Below are 14,682 nucleotides of genomic sequence, written 5' to 3'. Positions count from 1 at the left end.
GTTTAATTCATTTGTCCTTCAACCTGTGAGTATTCGAATCCAGACTGAATCCGAGACGGCAGCTTCACCAGCATCTGAGCTGAGCTCCAAGTTCCTTCCCTCAGATGTCATTTGCCGCAGCATAGCCTAGCATCGTGGTCTCAGAACTGCAGGTGTGGTGCTTTCTTATAGCAAATTTTTTTGGGCGCGTTAAAAAAAGCTTAGTTAGTGAGGCAGTCTCCCCATCCTTCCCCCTACCTCGTTAGTCCGTGTGTGTGTGGTTGGGTCATTTAAGACTGTTTGTGCCTTCTTCCTTGGCATGGCTGAACAGACTAAGCCTGTTTTAGGAAGTGCATAGAGTGTGGCCACAAGCTGACCCAGCTGATGGCCACACTGTGCGTTGTGTGCTTAGGAGTCCCTCATTTTTCTACTGCCTGCTCGATTTTTGCAGGCTTTAATCCAAGTGCCTTGAAAGACCGCAAGGCCAAACTAGTGATGAAGGGACTTCTTTCTGCTTTGGGGGCGACTGTCCCTGCGACTACTCCAATCACGGCTGTGACTGCCTCTAATTCCTCCTCATCCTCCTCCCAGGCTGGGACTCACCATCCTGACAAGAGACTTGTGGAAGGGGAACAACCCAAAAATGACAGGGACCAGGAGAGGAAGAGATCCCTGCACCATTCGGGTCCTCCTCAGAAACTTCTGGCTATTTCTAGGCCTAGCACTCCTCAGCTCCGTTCACTTAGGTTCTCGCCAGAGCTGGAGGAGCCTAGACCTTCTTCAAAGGCCTCTGTCCACCAACATTCCAGGTCTGCATCAGTGGCGTCATCGTCGCTGTCCACCAGAAGTTAAAGCGAAGTGGAGATGGACAGAATGATGCGAAGATTCATTCGCACCCAGATTCAGATGGGAGTCTTGCCAGCCCCCTCTCCCTCCATAGCAGGGAGCTCACTTCCATTTTTCCCCCCTATAACTCCTTCTCCGATCCGTTCCCCCGGTATCGGAGTTTTTGGATCCGAGAGATCTGACTATTTCCTCAGATTCTGCCCTGACTCCCTCGGCTCTGGGTGCGGCTTCGGCCATTTTGTCCACTCAGGGACAGCCCGTGCTTGATGTGCCCCAGTCGGTTCCCCCTTGTGGAACAGACAGTTTGCGAGTGCAATCCGGACATGCAAAACGAGACACCTGGACTCCTACCCAGAGTCCCTCACTGAGGACACTGATTTGGAGGAAGGGGAAGGCTCCCCAGATCACCCCTTGATGATTAAGATCCTGAGTCTCCCTTCGGATAGGCCTAGTTGGAATAAGGGGTCCCCAGTAGACACTATGTTGATAGCGAGCACCACCAAGAAAAAAGAACTAGCACAAGAAAGTTCTATGGTCCATCCCCCCAACCGCAAGTCCAGGATGATGGACTGCCTAGGGAAGCAGGTTTATGCTTCAGCCACCTTTTCCATAAAGGCGCTGAATTATTTGGCACATGTCACCCGACTGCAGCGCGACCTGGTTAGGGAGCCAGCTGAGTCGCCTCTGGAGTCCATGTCGTCTGAGGATAAACGCAAATTCTGCCTGCAGATGGCCACTCTAAAAGCATTATCTAACATGCCCATGCACCTCCTTTCGCATGCCACCGAAGGAGCAGCAAGGGGCAGCCAGGTCTGGTGTTGCTATGAGATGACACGCTTGGCTCAGGGTGCGTCAGTTCACGGAACATTTTAAGGCGTCATTTGCGAATGCCCCTTATGGTGGTTCTTCCTTGTTTGGGAAGACCGTTCGTGAGACATTGGTCCTGAGTGAAAAGGACAGGAAGACACTGTCTGGATACACTTCTTTACCCCTCAAAGATCCTTCTCCAGGACTCAGTGAGGGCAGAAGAAGATGTGGTTCCAGAATTCCCAGTATTCCCAGGACACTCAGGACTCATCTTCTCCCAGAGACAGAGGGGGTTTTGATAGACACCAGCCCAGAGGCAGAGGGGGTCCGAGGAATTTGGGGTCTCGGGAACCCTTCTCGGACAGGCCTGCACAGTAGCCCTGAGGGGTTGCCTGACTGTTCTGATCTGGAGGCATTCGGGGGTCATTTTCCGTTGCACCTAGTGGCATGGGAGTCCATGTCAGCAGACCACTGGGTGCTTCAGATCATATCCAGGGGCTACTCCATCCCCTTTGTGATATCTCCTCTTCCCCCAAAACACCTCTCAGATGTACCACCTGCTCAAAGGGAGGTAGTAGAGCTCAAAATAAACAAGCTGCTAAACAAATGAGTCATCCATCCCATCACCCAAGATCAGTCCGGATCCGGGCATCTATTCCAGGTTCTTTTTGGTGCCAAAAAAGACAGGGACCCAAGACCTATTCTGGCTCTTTCCACCCTCCAATCTGTCAGTTGCCAAAGAGAAGTTCTAGATGGTCATGATGCAAACTGTCCTACCTTACCTGCTGGAGAAGGACTGGATGTGCTCAGTAGATCTCCAGGACGCGTACTGCCATATAAAAATTCACAGACACTCCAGGATGTTTCTCCACTTCTCGCTAGGGGTCAATCATTATCAGTTTCGAGCCCTACCCTTCGGTCTCACCACAGCCCCATGGTGTTCACCAAGATCATGGCAGTTGTAGCGGCTCACCTGAGGCTTCAGGGAGTACAGGTCTTCCCATACCTGACCAATTGGCTCATTGTTGCGCCCACCAAGCATCTACTTTGTCAAGCCAGAGACTACTTTCTGAAACTGTCAGGTCATCTGGGAATCACTATCAACATAGCCAAGTCTTCTCTGAGCCCAGTCCAGGTTCTAGAGTATATTGGAGCAAGGATCGACACTTTGCAAATGAAAGTTTTTCTAACCCCTGAGAGAATTCGAAGCTTACAACTCCATGTGTCCTTGATCACTCAGTCTCATCTCCTCTCATCAGAGATGGTATTACAAGCTCTTGGTTCCATGGCAGTAATCATTATTCTTCTTCCCTGTGCTCGTCTGCATATGCGGGTACTACAGTGGACATTAGCAGTCCAATGGTCGTGGTTAGATCTGCCATTGACGCATCCTATACATATCAGCAGGGTTGCCAGGGAGTCCTTCCTCTGGTGGATGCACTTCCTCTGATGGATGCACTCCTCGGAACTGGCCGAGGGATGCCCATTTATTGCAGCCCCTCCCCAAGCCATGGTGACCATGGACTCCTTCCAACTAGGGTGGGGGGGGCATTGCGCAGGAAGGACTGTCCAAGGCACGTGTTCCCTGAACGAGACCAAGTGGCATATCAGTGTTCTGGAGATGAGGGCAGTCCTTTTGGCATTGCAGGCCCTTCATGCCTTTCTCCCTCTGGGAACTATTGCAATTCAGTCAGACAACATGTTAGTGGTCTGGTACATCGACAAGCAGGGAGAGACCAGATCTTACCCCCTTTGTCGGGAGGCCATGCGAGTATGGGAATGGGCAATTTCCACCAGCCAGTTTCTGGTAGCAATGCATATTCCGGGATGGTCCAACATACTGGTGGACAAACTAAGCAGGACTATTCTGATGCCTTATGAGTGGTCTCTGAATCCTTCTGTAGCTGAGCAGATCTTCCTCGAGTGGGGTTAGCCTTGCTGCGATCTCTTCACATCTCCTTCCAATGCGAAGTACAGCGAGTTCTTCGCTCTGAACCCCCCGCAGAGGGAATCCCCCAGGGATGCTCTAGTCCATGCTTGGCCTCCCGGTCTTCTATATGCTTACCCTTCGTTACCTCTTATTTCAAAATCCCTCCAGAAGGTTCACAGGCTGGGAAGCAAAGTGATCCTCATTGCCCCATTTTGGCCTCGCCAGGTATGGTTTCCCTTTCTTTGGTCTCATTGTCTAGCTCCTCCTTGGATCTTGTATCCGATTCCAGATCTCATCTCTCACCCCTCGTGGGTTCCTCATCCAGACCTGGACAGCTTAAAGCTCACTGCTTGGCTGCTGCAGTTCCCTTGATGGCTAGGGCTCCCAGTTTATCCTCTCCGGTCAAGACTATTCTGGTGGCAGCTCATAAATCGTCTACCAGGAAACTTTACCATAGTAAATGGAAGCGTTTCTCCATCTGGGCTTCTCAAAGGGACCTGGACCCTTTCACAGCTCTGGTCCCAGTGGTGTTTGAGTTATTGGCGGATATATTCCATCAGGGGGATAGCTCTTCTACTGTTAAAGTTCAATTGGCTGCCATTTCCAACTTCCATATTGGGGAGAACATGGTTTCTTTAGCATCCTCTAAACTTTGCAAAACCTTTATTAAAGGTACCTTTCTATTAAAACCCTCAGTGAAGGATCCTACCCCTCCTTAGGACCTTACTTTATTTTTACAGTCTCTAGTTGCTCCACCCTTTGAGACGGCTGCGTCAGTATACCTCAAATTTTTATCTTGGAAAACAGCCTTCCTACTAGGTATCACCTCGGCTAGGAGGGTTTCAGAACTCCAAGTGTTGTCTATCAAAGCTGCATATATAATTTTCCATAAAGACAGCGTGTCACTTTGTACCAGTTCATCCTTTCTTCCCAAAATGGCTTCTGAAATCAATATTAACCAGATGATCAACTTACTTGTTTTCTTCCCAAATTTTCAGAACAGGGTTGAATGTAAATTACATTTGTTGGACTTACATAGACAACTAAGGTTTTACTTACACAGAACTAAGGCCTTTTGCAAGTCCGATCAGTTATTTGTGTCTTACTCTAAACCTTTTCTGGGCAAACCAATCTCCAAGGTAACTATGGCTCGATTGATCTCTCTTTGTATCCTTCAGATATACAAAGACAAGGGCATGTCACCTCTGGGTCAAGTAAAAGCACAGTCTACCAGATCCATGGCTACCTCTGTGGCTTTTTGGTCCAGGGTGTCTCTGGATGATATTTGTTCTGTGGCTACTTGGTCCACATCTCACACCTTTACTTTTCACTGTAAACGGACATGATATCTAGAGAGAGAGAGCATCCTTTGGCTCCATGGTGTTCTGGAATATCCTTCCATGAGGGCCACCCATGTGCTTAGTAACTGGGGACTCTGTCCCACAGGTTGAAGAGCAAATTAAGTAAACTACTTCAGATGAAGAAGTTATGTACTCACCATAACATTCTATCTGAGTAGTTATACTTCATTTGTCTTCAGCCGTCCCTCCCTCCTTCTTCCTGACCTTATCATTATTTTATTACTCTAGTAGATAGGAGAGGGCACCTCTGTGGCTCTCCGGTTCATGCTTGTTAGGTTTAGGTATAATCCTTTGTGGTAAGATTTTATTGGGGTGGGCTTATGCTTAGGGTGCAGCAAACCCAATCTGAGGGGAAGGAAGGAGATGGAGGGGTGTTATGGGTAAGGGGAGGAGCTTGGAGCTGGGATCAGATGCTGGTGAAGCTACTGTCTTGGATCCGTTCTGGATCCGAATACCCACAGGTTGAAGACAAATGAAGGTATAACTGCTCACATGGAACATCATAGTGAGTACATAACTTCATTTTATAGCCTCCACTTGGAACAAACATCTCCGACTGTGTTGCACTAGAGCTCCAGGCAAGGAAGCTTGGAAAGTGGACACTTCTCTTTTCCATGGAAAGGGAAATTCTTATATGGTTTCAGTCCCTTTCATCCCACAGGTTGCTCTGAAGATTCAGAAAGACAATCCACAAATGTTAACTCCCTTTTGGTGCAGTGAGTAGTAATTATCCCTTCTTTTTCACCTAACCAGGACAAGTCACTGCAAGTTGCATCATAGAACGGATTTGCTCACACAACAAAGGGGCTCTTTCATTCATCCAAACCTAAGCACATTGAACCTCACAGTTTGTTTTTTAAGCTTCTAACTCCTTTTAGGAAGCTTTATCCTGATAATGTGCTACAAAGTAGTAAAGGAGTCAAGAAAACCTTTAACAAGAAAAGCTTGCTACTAAATGAAAAATGTTTTCTATGGAGTGCCACAACAGAGAACAGGACCCATACCAAGTGGGAGTACCCATTATCTTCAAATATTTATATGGACTGCTCAACTTGGGTCTAGCATACACCTCTGTCAAGGTGCATATTTCAGCCATTTCAATTTGCATGCCATTTGATTCCCGTCATTTCTCATTTTATGAGGAGATTTTTTTAATGGCATCCTTTACATCAGGTCTTCCAGGAAATCAGTTCCTCTTCTTTGAGACTTGAATTATGATAATAAAAGTTAATCCTATCACCTTTGGAACCAGCTTCTTCAGCATATTTGACATTTTTGACTCTGAAGACTTTTACTAGTGGCTTTAACATCTGCTAAAAGGACTTCTTATTTACAAGTTCTCGTGTGCACTTCCTCTTATTTTTTTAAAAACGGAGTTGGTGTCAGAATTAAACCTTCCTTTATGTCAGAAGTTGTGACTGAGCTTTTCTCTGAATCCACTTCTCTATCCTCCTGCATTTTTCCCATTCAAATAAAGGAGAAAGGATTCTTCATTTGTTGGCAGTCCACAGACAGTTCAGATTCTACGTAGATAAGTCAAAAACTATCAGGAAATGTAACCCAGCTCTTTATCTGTTATGAAGGAAAAACATTAGGCCTTCCAGTTTGAAAACAAATGATCTCTAGGTGGCTGTCCCTTTCATCATAGGTTTAAGTTTATTGTCATCGACCAAGTCCAGAGAGATGTTAGAGGTGGACCAGAAGCTCTAAAACTGGAAGAGTTAGAGTTAGCCTGGCAAATTAGGCTTAATGCTTATAATACGCCAGGTTTAAATGAGGGATGTGTCATTAGTAGTATTTTAAAACTAAAGAATTTAAAACGTTAATTTTATGTACAAATAGACAATTTTAATTTGTAAACATAATAGCTTCATATTTCATCTGGGGCTCAGTGTATTACAAAGTTAGTTTAGAGGGTGGTGTTAATTATTATTCATTAATTATTATTAATATTATTTTAATGTTCCAATGTTTTAATGTACTGTCATTTTAAAGAAATGTGCTTAGAACCATTTTGATTGGTTACCTATATGTATTTAAATGCATTCATGTGTTGTTACTTTGTCTGATGAAGTTTATGTTGTGGCATAAACGAAAAGCGCTTTACACATTAATTCCAGTGTGTGCCTCTTCATTCTGCTCGCAGGTTTTCTCAGTTTGGCTGTCCCTTTCTGTTTCTCCCTGCAACTCCTCCTGTAGTAAATTTCTTCAAGTTTAGATCAAAGTACTTTCTACCAGAGCTATGGCATTTTCTTGAGCCTTTTTCAAGGGCCTTAACTCTGAGTGTATCCTAGTAGCAACTACCTGGTCTTCCATTCGCATTTTCACAAAACGTTACAAAATCTATGCCTTTTCTGTAGCCAAGACAGTTTTTTCCCCAGAATCTTTCTTCATTAGTTGTTGGACTCCAGCGCTTTCTTCAATCTCCGCCCTTTTTTCCCTAAAATCTTTAGGAAGTGTCTTATAAGTGGGTAGTACTGCAACAGTGATCTAATGAAAAACATAGTAGAGTTGACTGTATTATAATAGATGTTCAGCTCGATCACTGTTGCAGTCATTGCACCCCCAGATTTCTTTTTTTCTTCTGGTTTTATCTTTGGCCAAGGTAGACCTCCCCTTTAGTCTCTACCCTCTCTTTATTTTCTATTTTATGTTTTACTCTATCACCAAGGAGTACTAGCCTCAGTCCTCTTCCCTGGGACAAGAAAGTTGTGAAGATTTTCATGTCCGTTAAGTACCAGCACATACTTTATTCATCAATTGTAGGTTAGACTTGCATTGCGAGAGGGAAGTGCTTAAGCTTTTGTAGACTGCCTGGGTTATGGTGTTTTGAGCAGGACACTTCCCATAAGTTAGTAATACTGCAAAAGTGATCTAAATGAACATCTACTGTTGTGGTAAAGTCTTGTACTACTGTACTTTAATTCAGTACTACATTGACAGCCCATTAAGATTAGACAGATGACTTATAAGAATTGTGATTGTAATGTAATTCCAAAGTTGTTTTGTTTATATTTTGGTTGTCTATGCTTTGTGCATTTACAGTGAGAGTGACTGCTAATCTGCCTTTTATATGACAGTTTATTATAGTTGTATTTGTTCTTTTATTATGTTTGTTGCATTTGCCATAAGGCCTGGGTCATGGCTGATAGAGGTCTTTGGCCAGTCCACCTACTTGGTTTACAGTACAGTATTTGTTCACTTGTTCGTTGGTAAATTTGTATGAGTCTGCATTTTGAGAGGTGATGAGCACAGCTGTGGTATTGTTTGTGAAGTTAGACATTACTCTGTTACTGTAGTAGAAAGTATTAGGAAATGGATGTTTTTGGAACAAGGAGTACCTTTGGTCAAAAAAGATACAAGTGTGTGTGTGTGTGTGTGTGTGTGTGTGTGTGTGTGTGTGTGTGTGTGTGTGTGTGTGTGTGATCACGTGCTCATAGAGGAGGAGCATCAGGGTGCAGTCATTACTGTGTGTTGGAAGATCGTGATGGACCTGGATTACTGCCAGAATCCTATTTGGTTGCTAGTAGGGAAGTTTTATTCCATCTACCTGTAAAACATAAGTAGATGCGCTTTTTGTTGATTTGGGCTAGCTGTTTATTTCTGGTTTGTGAGAGATATTATCATTCATTTTATTTGTGTCTATGGTCCAAATTATGTCAGAAAATGCTTCCCTTAACCAATCTATGTATCCTTTTGATACCTGTGTGAATGAAGAAATACTTCACATAACAGTAGCCTGTACTTTATGCAGCTGGGAACCATCCTTTCTAAAAGAACAGAGGAGAATTGTGGTGGGTGTTGAGTCTGAAAATTTTGTACAGTGTTTCGATGTAAATCTACTTTACATGGGAATGTCAGAAGGCCACCTAGAATAATTGGGATGTGCATAGTGGCTCCATAGCTAGTTCTTGTGCTGTAGGAACAATGCTGTAAGATTTCATTTGAATGCAGCATTTTTGTATTAAAAAAACAGTTTGTAGTGTATTTTTCTATTATGTCTTTATATAATTACACCATTGTGTGCTGTGTAGTGATTAGACTGCTTGAGAAAGGTTTAGTCTTGTAGCTTTAATAAAGTGAAGTGAAAGCTGTGATTTTTTTTTTCGGCTGCATGTCTGCTGACCATCTAGCCTCTCCTCGATCAGACATTATACTGTATGGAGGGCACCATTTAGGCAACTATGAGACTGCTTTTTGCTGTCACCAGCATCCCAGTAATGATGGCATTTTCATTTTTAGCCGAACACCACCCCTGCAGGTAATGCGAGCATTTAAATCTCCACAATCTGCACAGGAGTGCTTTCCCTAATACACTGGCTCTTGTGATGAAGCACATGTTTTCCCTTCTGTGGTTCCTTTCATGTTGATGGTCCTCAGTTGTCCAGTTATGTTTTTTTCACTGAAGCAGCAGTGTGAGCCAGATGAGCACTACTTTCCACATGCCTGCCTGCACTGTAATGTACCTGAGCCACTAGTGCTGACTCTGGTTGGTTGGGACGTAGTCTGGTTACCCTGCTACACCACTGGTGCAGGCTACAGTCCTGGTTTTTGACTAAGGTGGCAGTTTTGAACTTCTCAGTTAAGAGTCATAGACATTTGATGGTGATGACGATGATGCACTTTGTGATCTGTGTTAAGCATGCAACTGTTTTTGAGTCAGCAACAGATTGAACAGTAATGACAGTTTAGTTAACAAACTGTAATGCAATATCACTGTATAACGTGTAATGCCATTGTAGTCAGCCTTGTCAGACATATTTAACAGTACCAGCATAACTGGCACCAACATTATTAGCCATCATGTTTGTAGTTAAGGCAGTCTCACTACAGTATAGAGAAAACTGTAAATTCTGATGTCCAGAATTACTAAAATTTGACATGCAGCATTTTTTAAATTTTAAGCTTTAAGACACAGGACTGATAAGTCCAGTGGTAGTATTTAGTTGCTTGGTAACTCAGTTATTTAGTTACCATATTTACCAAAAATTAGTGAAGTATTTCAGAAAAAGGGAGTAGTTGTGGGACAGCCTGCTTTCTTCTTCTTCATTTGGCTTTTAGGGGTCGCCACAATGGATCACCTGTCCGCTCATGATTGGCAGTGGAGTTTTATGGCGTCGAGTTGCCAGCCCGGGGCCCAACCTTCCACAGGAGGCACAAACATGTACACACTCACACCTAGGGCCAATTTAGAGTGTCCAGTCCACCTACAGCATGTCTTTGGGATGTGGGAGGAAACCGGAGCACCCGGAGGAAACCCACGCGACCACAGGGAGGACATGCAGACTCTGCTCAGAAGGCACCCCAGCCGAGGATCGAACCGGAGAACCTCTTGCTGTGAGGTGGCAACGCTAACCGCTGCACCACTGTGGCCGCCCTATGGTGTATAATTCTTGTAGTCTTGTCATTCGGACTGTGGAGGGAGAAGGTTCTTCCAGAGTATCAGAAGTTTGTTGTGCTGCGATCAGCTTACTTCGCTCATGCTTGAATGCAGTAACTTGTTTGAATGAGCATAGGAAGTAAAAATCTAGACATTGTGAGTTCAGGTTTGCTTCTTTTCATATCATTCTAAAATGCTGCTTAGTTAGAAAGTTAATTTTTTCTCATTGTAGTATTATGCTAACATATGTAAAGTCATTCTCGTTTTATTCTCCTGTTTACATTTGTTTTTTTAGCCAAGGTGACTCTGCTCCTCTCTCAGCTTCGTTGCTTGCTGATTGGTTGGAAGTACATCGGATGAACCCAGCTGATATGGAGTCACTACAACGGGAGCTTCAGCTTGGCTCTCCCATGATCATTTCTGACATTCCTGACCTTCAGGACACATGACTGACTGACAATAAAGGAAAAAATCATAGGAGATAAGACTTTCTATTTACAGTCTGCCTGTGAAGTGAATGACATCATAAAGATATAAATATTTTTGCAACTGTAAATTTATTTAATGAAATACACCTGTAGAATGAGAAACTATAAAAAGAACCATGCTGTGATGGAATGTCTGGAATTTTGATAGCCTAATTTGTTTTATATTTCAAAACTCTCCTGATTTGTTATATTTTTTCTACTGCACATACACTTTTTATTCACATAACTGGACTGCTTTAAGACTGTGAACTATTTTTCACTTTAATTAAAATGGTACCAACTTTTATTTTGTTGCACCAGTTGTCTTTTTAAAAGCATGTGCATTTGTCTCTCATTCCACTGTGAAGTACAGACTGAGCTGTTATAGTAACTTTCTTGCTTAATTTTGGAGAGGGCAAGATCTGTGACCATCTTTTTATTTGGATTGACACAGTGATACAGTCATATGGTGTCAGACAATGAACCAGATTTGGGTTGGGGGGGGGGGGCTACATTGGACAAACAGTTGAGATAGCATTAGTAGAGGCCATGCCATTCATGTAAGATCCTGGTAATGGCAGACAGTCTAGAAAGTTTGTATGCATGCGAATAGGCACATTCCCAAGTGTCACTATGTGCAAGGCATGGGGAAACAGAAGAAAAATTTCGGTAGGAGGTAAGAGAGCAGACTGCTAAAGGTGCTTTTGGTTTAAAGAACAAAGGTGAAAGCCCATCACCTTGAAAGTAATGGGCAAAAGGATATCACTTACTTGATGTTGGGAGTGTAATCTGTCCTCTAGCAGTTTTTAGGGTAGCAGACATTATGGTTTACTCACCTGTGAAGCACTGTGGATCCCCGTTATTTTTATGCAACTATACTCTCCCGTTGGTGATAGGAAACACAAATTTTTGTGATGGGGTCCCTAAATGATGTTGGTTGGTGCATTCCTCTGGTTACTTGTGTTGGCAGGAGCTTAGTTTTTCTTTCTGCAAAATAGTTAGCCATTGCCTGTGATGTTCAGCGTTTAAATTACTGTTGCAGTAGCCTAGGTAATATGGGTCCTACCCCTCTTGGCTGGCCAGCTTTTCTAAGCTTATAGGCCCTTACCATGAGCTCCAACTGTCAGGAGCTTGAGAACTGCTCCATAGGAAGACAGTCAGAGAGCAAATTACCACAGAACATTTTGCCACCAAAGGTCTGTCTTTTCCCTGGCCCTGTGAAACTGTCAGTTGGTTAGTGATCATTCAAGGTTGGGCAGGTGATTCCTCTGCTGGGAAAAAAACTTCTACTTCATATATATTCTGTAGAAAACTTGTGTTTATCTGTCAGTAGTGTGCTGTTTTACTAGGAATTGTATTTTTGGACTGCCATCACATTTAGTGTTGTGTATAAACACATATTCAAAAGTTCTGTGTGAAAAATGTTATCTTTTGACTAAAATTTTATTCAAATTTTGTGTGTTTGGGGCAGGATACTGTGCTTGTGTAGAACTGTCAGTGGTTTACTTAGTACTACATTTTCTTCATGTGTAGTATAAAATGACACCGCGAGTCTTCCCTGAAAAGAAGCTACTAGCCTAGTGGGACTAACCTGGTCAACGAAGGATAATTAAATAATATATATATATATATATATATATATATATATATATATATATATATATATATATATATATATATATATTGATTGATCAGTGTTGCGGTACCCGAAGCAATATGGGTTATATTTTGCATAGAATGTATCAGCCAGCTATTTTCTTCCACACACCCTAACTGTTCACTCGAGATGAGCTAACTAAAAAGACTGGTTTGGCTGCCAAGCATTTCAGAGTTTTCCTGACACTGAAAGAGCACCCTTGTGTGTGCTTTCGAGTATCAACTGATGGGTAATGCTGTTCCATTGCTGGGCTGTTAAGTTCTCATCAGGCAAGGGAAAAAAAAAAGCTTTCACTTTAAAGTTTTTGTTTTTAAGTTTTTGTGAAAAACAACTGCTTTTTTTATTGACTGTTGTCAATTTTCTGTACTTAAAGGGAGCACTTTTATACTTTTTGTGGTTAAAATGTAATTACTTTTTCTGTGGAGATAGTATTTCTATTGCTGCCAAGTTTCCTCAGATAAATGCCATTTTTGGCTTGACCATTGAACAAACTACTGGTTCCTCAGTCGGACCTTCTTCCAGCCACAAAAACAAAAAGTTAACTAGGCAGCCTTTGCCATCACAATAGGCTGGTAATTTGCCACAGTCACAGATGGGTGATTGCTATAGCCAAAGCTGCGACCTCAGACCACTCATCTTTTTCCTGGGATCCCTCTGGTGTTGATTATACAGCCAACATGGGCTGCGAGTTAGCCACGTCCTCTGCAGCTGTTGGGAGTTCCCTCAGTGAGCAAGGGAGAGAGACTCAGTCATGGGAGAAGGGGCAGGGAATGAGCCCTTGCTTAGCCATAATGTTGTGGCTATACCTATGGAAGTTGCTGCTGGCAATACTGGATCTGTTTGCCTCAGCTCTCCTGTCAAAAAGAGACAGAAAACTATATGTTTAACTTTTCCTGCGTCAGTTTCTTTGGACAGGAGTAATTTATTGGGCTTTGCTAAGGATCTTGTGCAGGCTATTGACCCTTATTGTAAGGTGGTTTCTGGTAAAAGGAAAAGATTCCTCTTTCCCTGAAAAGTTTCAAAATATGGAATCTGTAAGGGAATGTGAAGGGACAGATACAGGTTTTCTCCTCAGGTTTTTGATTCAGATTCTAAGGAAAAGCATGGTATCTGAATCTCCCTGTGTGGGATTCACTTTCTCTTAAGCTGTTTCAAGAATGTGGCAAAATTTTCAGTGGGACAGTATTGTGGTTTCTCAGTCCCTTAGAAAACACTGTGAATTGCTACAACTGGAATTCTCTGAACCTTTAACCCCCCCCACAAGTATTGTCAGCAATGGAGGATGTGTTTTTCACAGCCTGCAGTTTCCTTGACAAGACTGCCTGCTTGCCCCTATGAAAGATTTTAAACACTAATCCCAGACTGACCCAACAGCTATACTTTAGTTAATCCAGCTGCTGCCAAGTGTTTTGATAATTCTAATCCTTTTCCTTCTGACAAGGATGATAAAGTTATAGATAAATTAAGGAAAAATGTGTATGATTCAGCAACTTTGATTTTTAGAATTCTCAATTGTCAGGCTCATTTGTTAAAGTTTATACTGACTAATTGTGAACACATGAGGAATGTTTTAGCTGTTGGTTTCCTCTTGAGGAAAACTTTGCTTTGTTTAGTTTCTTTGGTTTCGCAGGTCACTACTCATTGAAGTGTGTTTATGACTGGTGATATCACTTCAGGGCTGCTGCCACTGGTACTGTTTTGAGGAGGTTTGCTTGGCTGCATTCACAGACTTGCCAGATGTCAAAAATGAAATTTTGAATTATCCTTTGTATAGAAATTGTTTATGGACCCTATGTTACAGAGGTAATCAAAACGTGTAATGAGAGATGTAAGCTAATTCAGGGAATCTCTCAGATTTTCCAGCTCTCCTTCCTTAATTTTCCAATGGATTTTCTGCTCCCTCTTCCAATATTGGCACAAAACAAAATAAACTGTCTCAGCAGAATGCTGGTAAGCAGACATTTAAAAAAAGCAGTGGCAGGGAGGTTCCATAAAGAAAGATGGAACCCCCAAGAGCAAAGGACAGTGAAATAAGACAGAATGACTATTTAAGGGGTCTTGTCCCCCTCCTCCATCCTGGCAGTCCTTTTCCCCTTCCAGAAAGTCTGAATCTCCATTTCTCTCTCTCTCTGTGCATGATAACAGATTGTTTCAGACAAATGGGTTCTGAAAATTTATTTATTTATTTTATTTATTTTACATTTGTTGACCGGGCTAGTCTAGCTGGATACATGTCCATTTCCAGTAGAGGCCCG

The 14,682-nt window shown here is 42.8% G+C and overlaps 1 protein-coding gene across 5 annotated transcripts in view; it reads left to right on the top strand.

Moving 5' to 3' along the window:
• Positions 1–11,077, top strand: part of MAPK7 (mitogen-activated protein kinase 7) — a 735,466-nt gene extending 724,389 nt beyond the window's left edge. For all 5 annotated transcript variants that reach the window (XM_044083376.1, XM_044083369.1, XM_044083383.1 and 2 more), the window contains one exon: positions 10,599–11,077. In XM_044083376.1, coding sequence (XP_043939311.1) covers positions 10,599–10,752 — 154 coding nt within the window. In that variant the 3' untranslated portion in view covers positions 10,753–11,077. The remainder of the gene's footprint in view (positions 1–10,598) is intronic.
• The last annotated feature ends 3,605 nt before the right edge of the window (positions 11,078–14,682 follow it).

Source organism: Protopterus annectens, chromosome 1.part1 (genome assembly GCF_019279795.1).
Source record: "Protopterus annectens isolate FY-2018-M chromosome 1.part1, PAN1.0, whole genome shotgun sequence".
In the NCBI taxonomy this organism is placed as follows: domain Eukaryota; kingdom Metazoa; phylum Chordata; order Ceratodontiformes; family Protopteridae; genus Protopterus; species Protopterus annectens.
The sequence above is the reverse complement of the archived record's forward strand: the minus strand, read 5'-3'. Positions and strand labels throughout refer to the sequence as shown.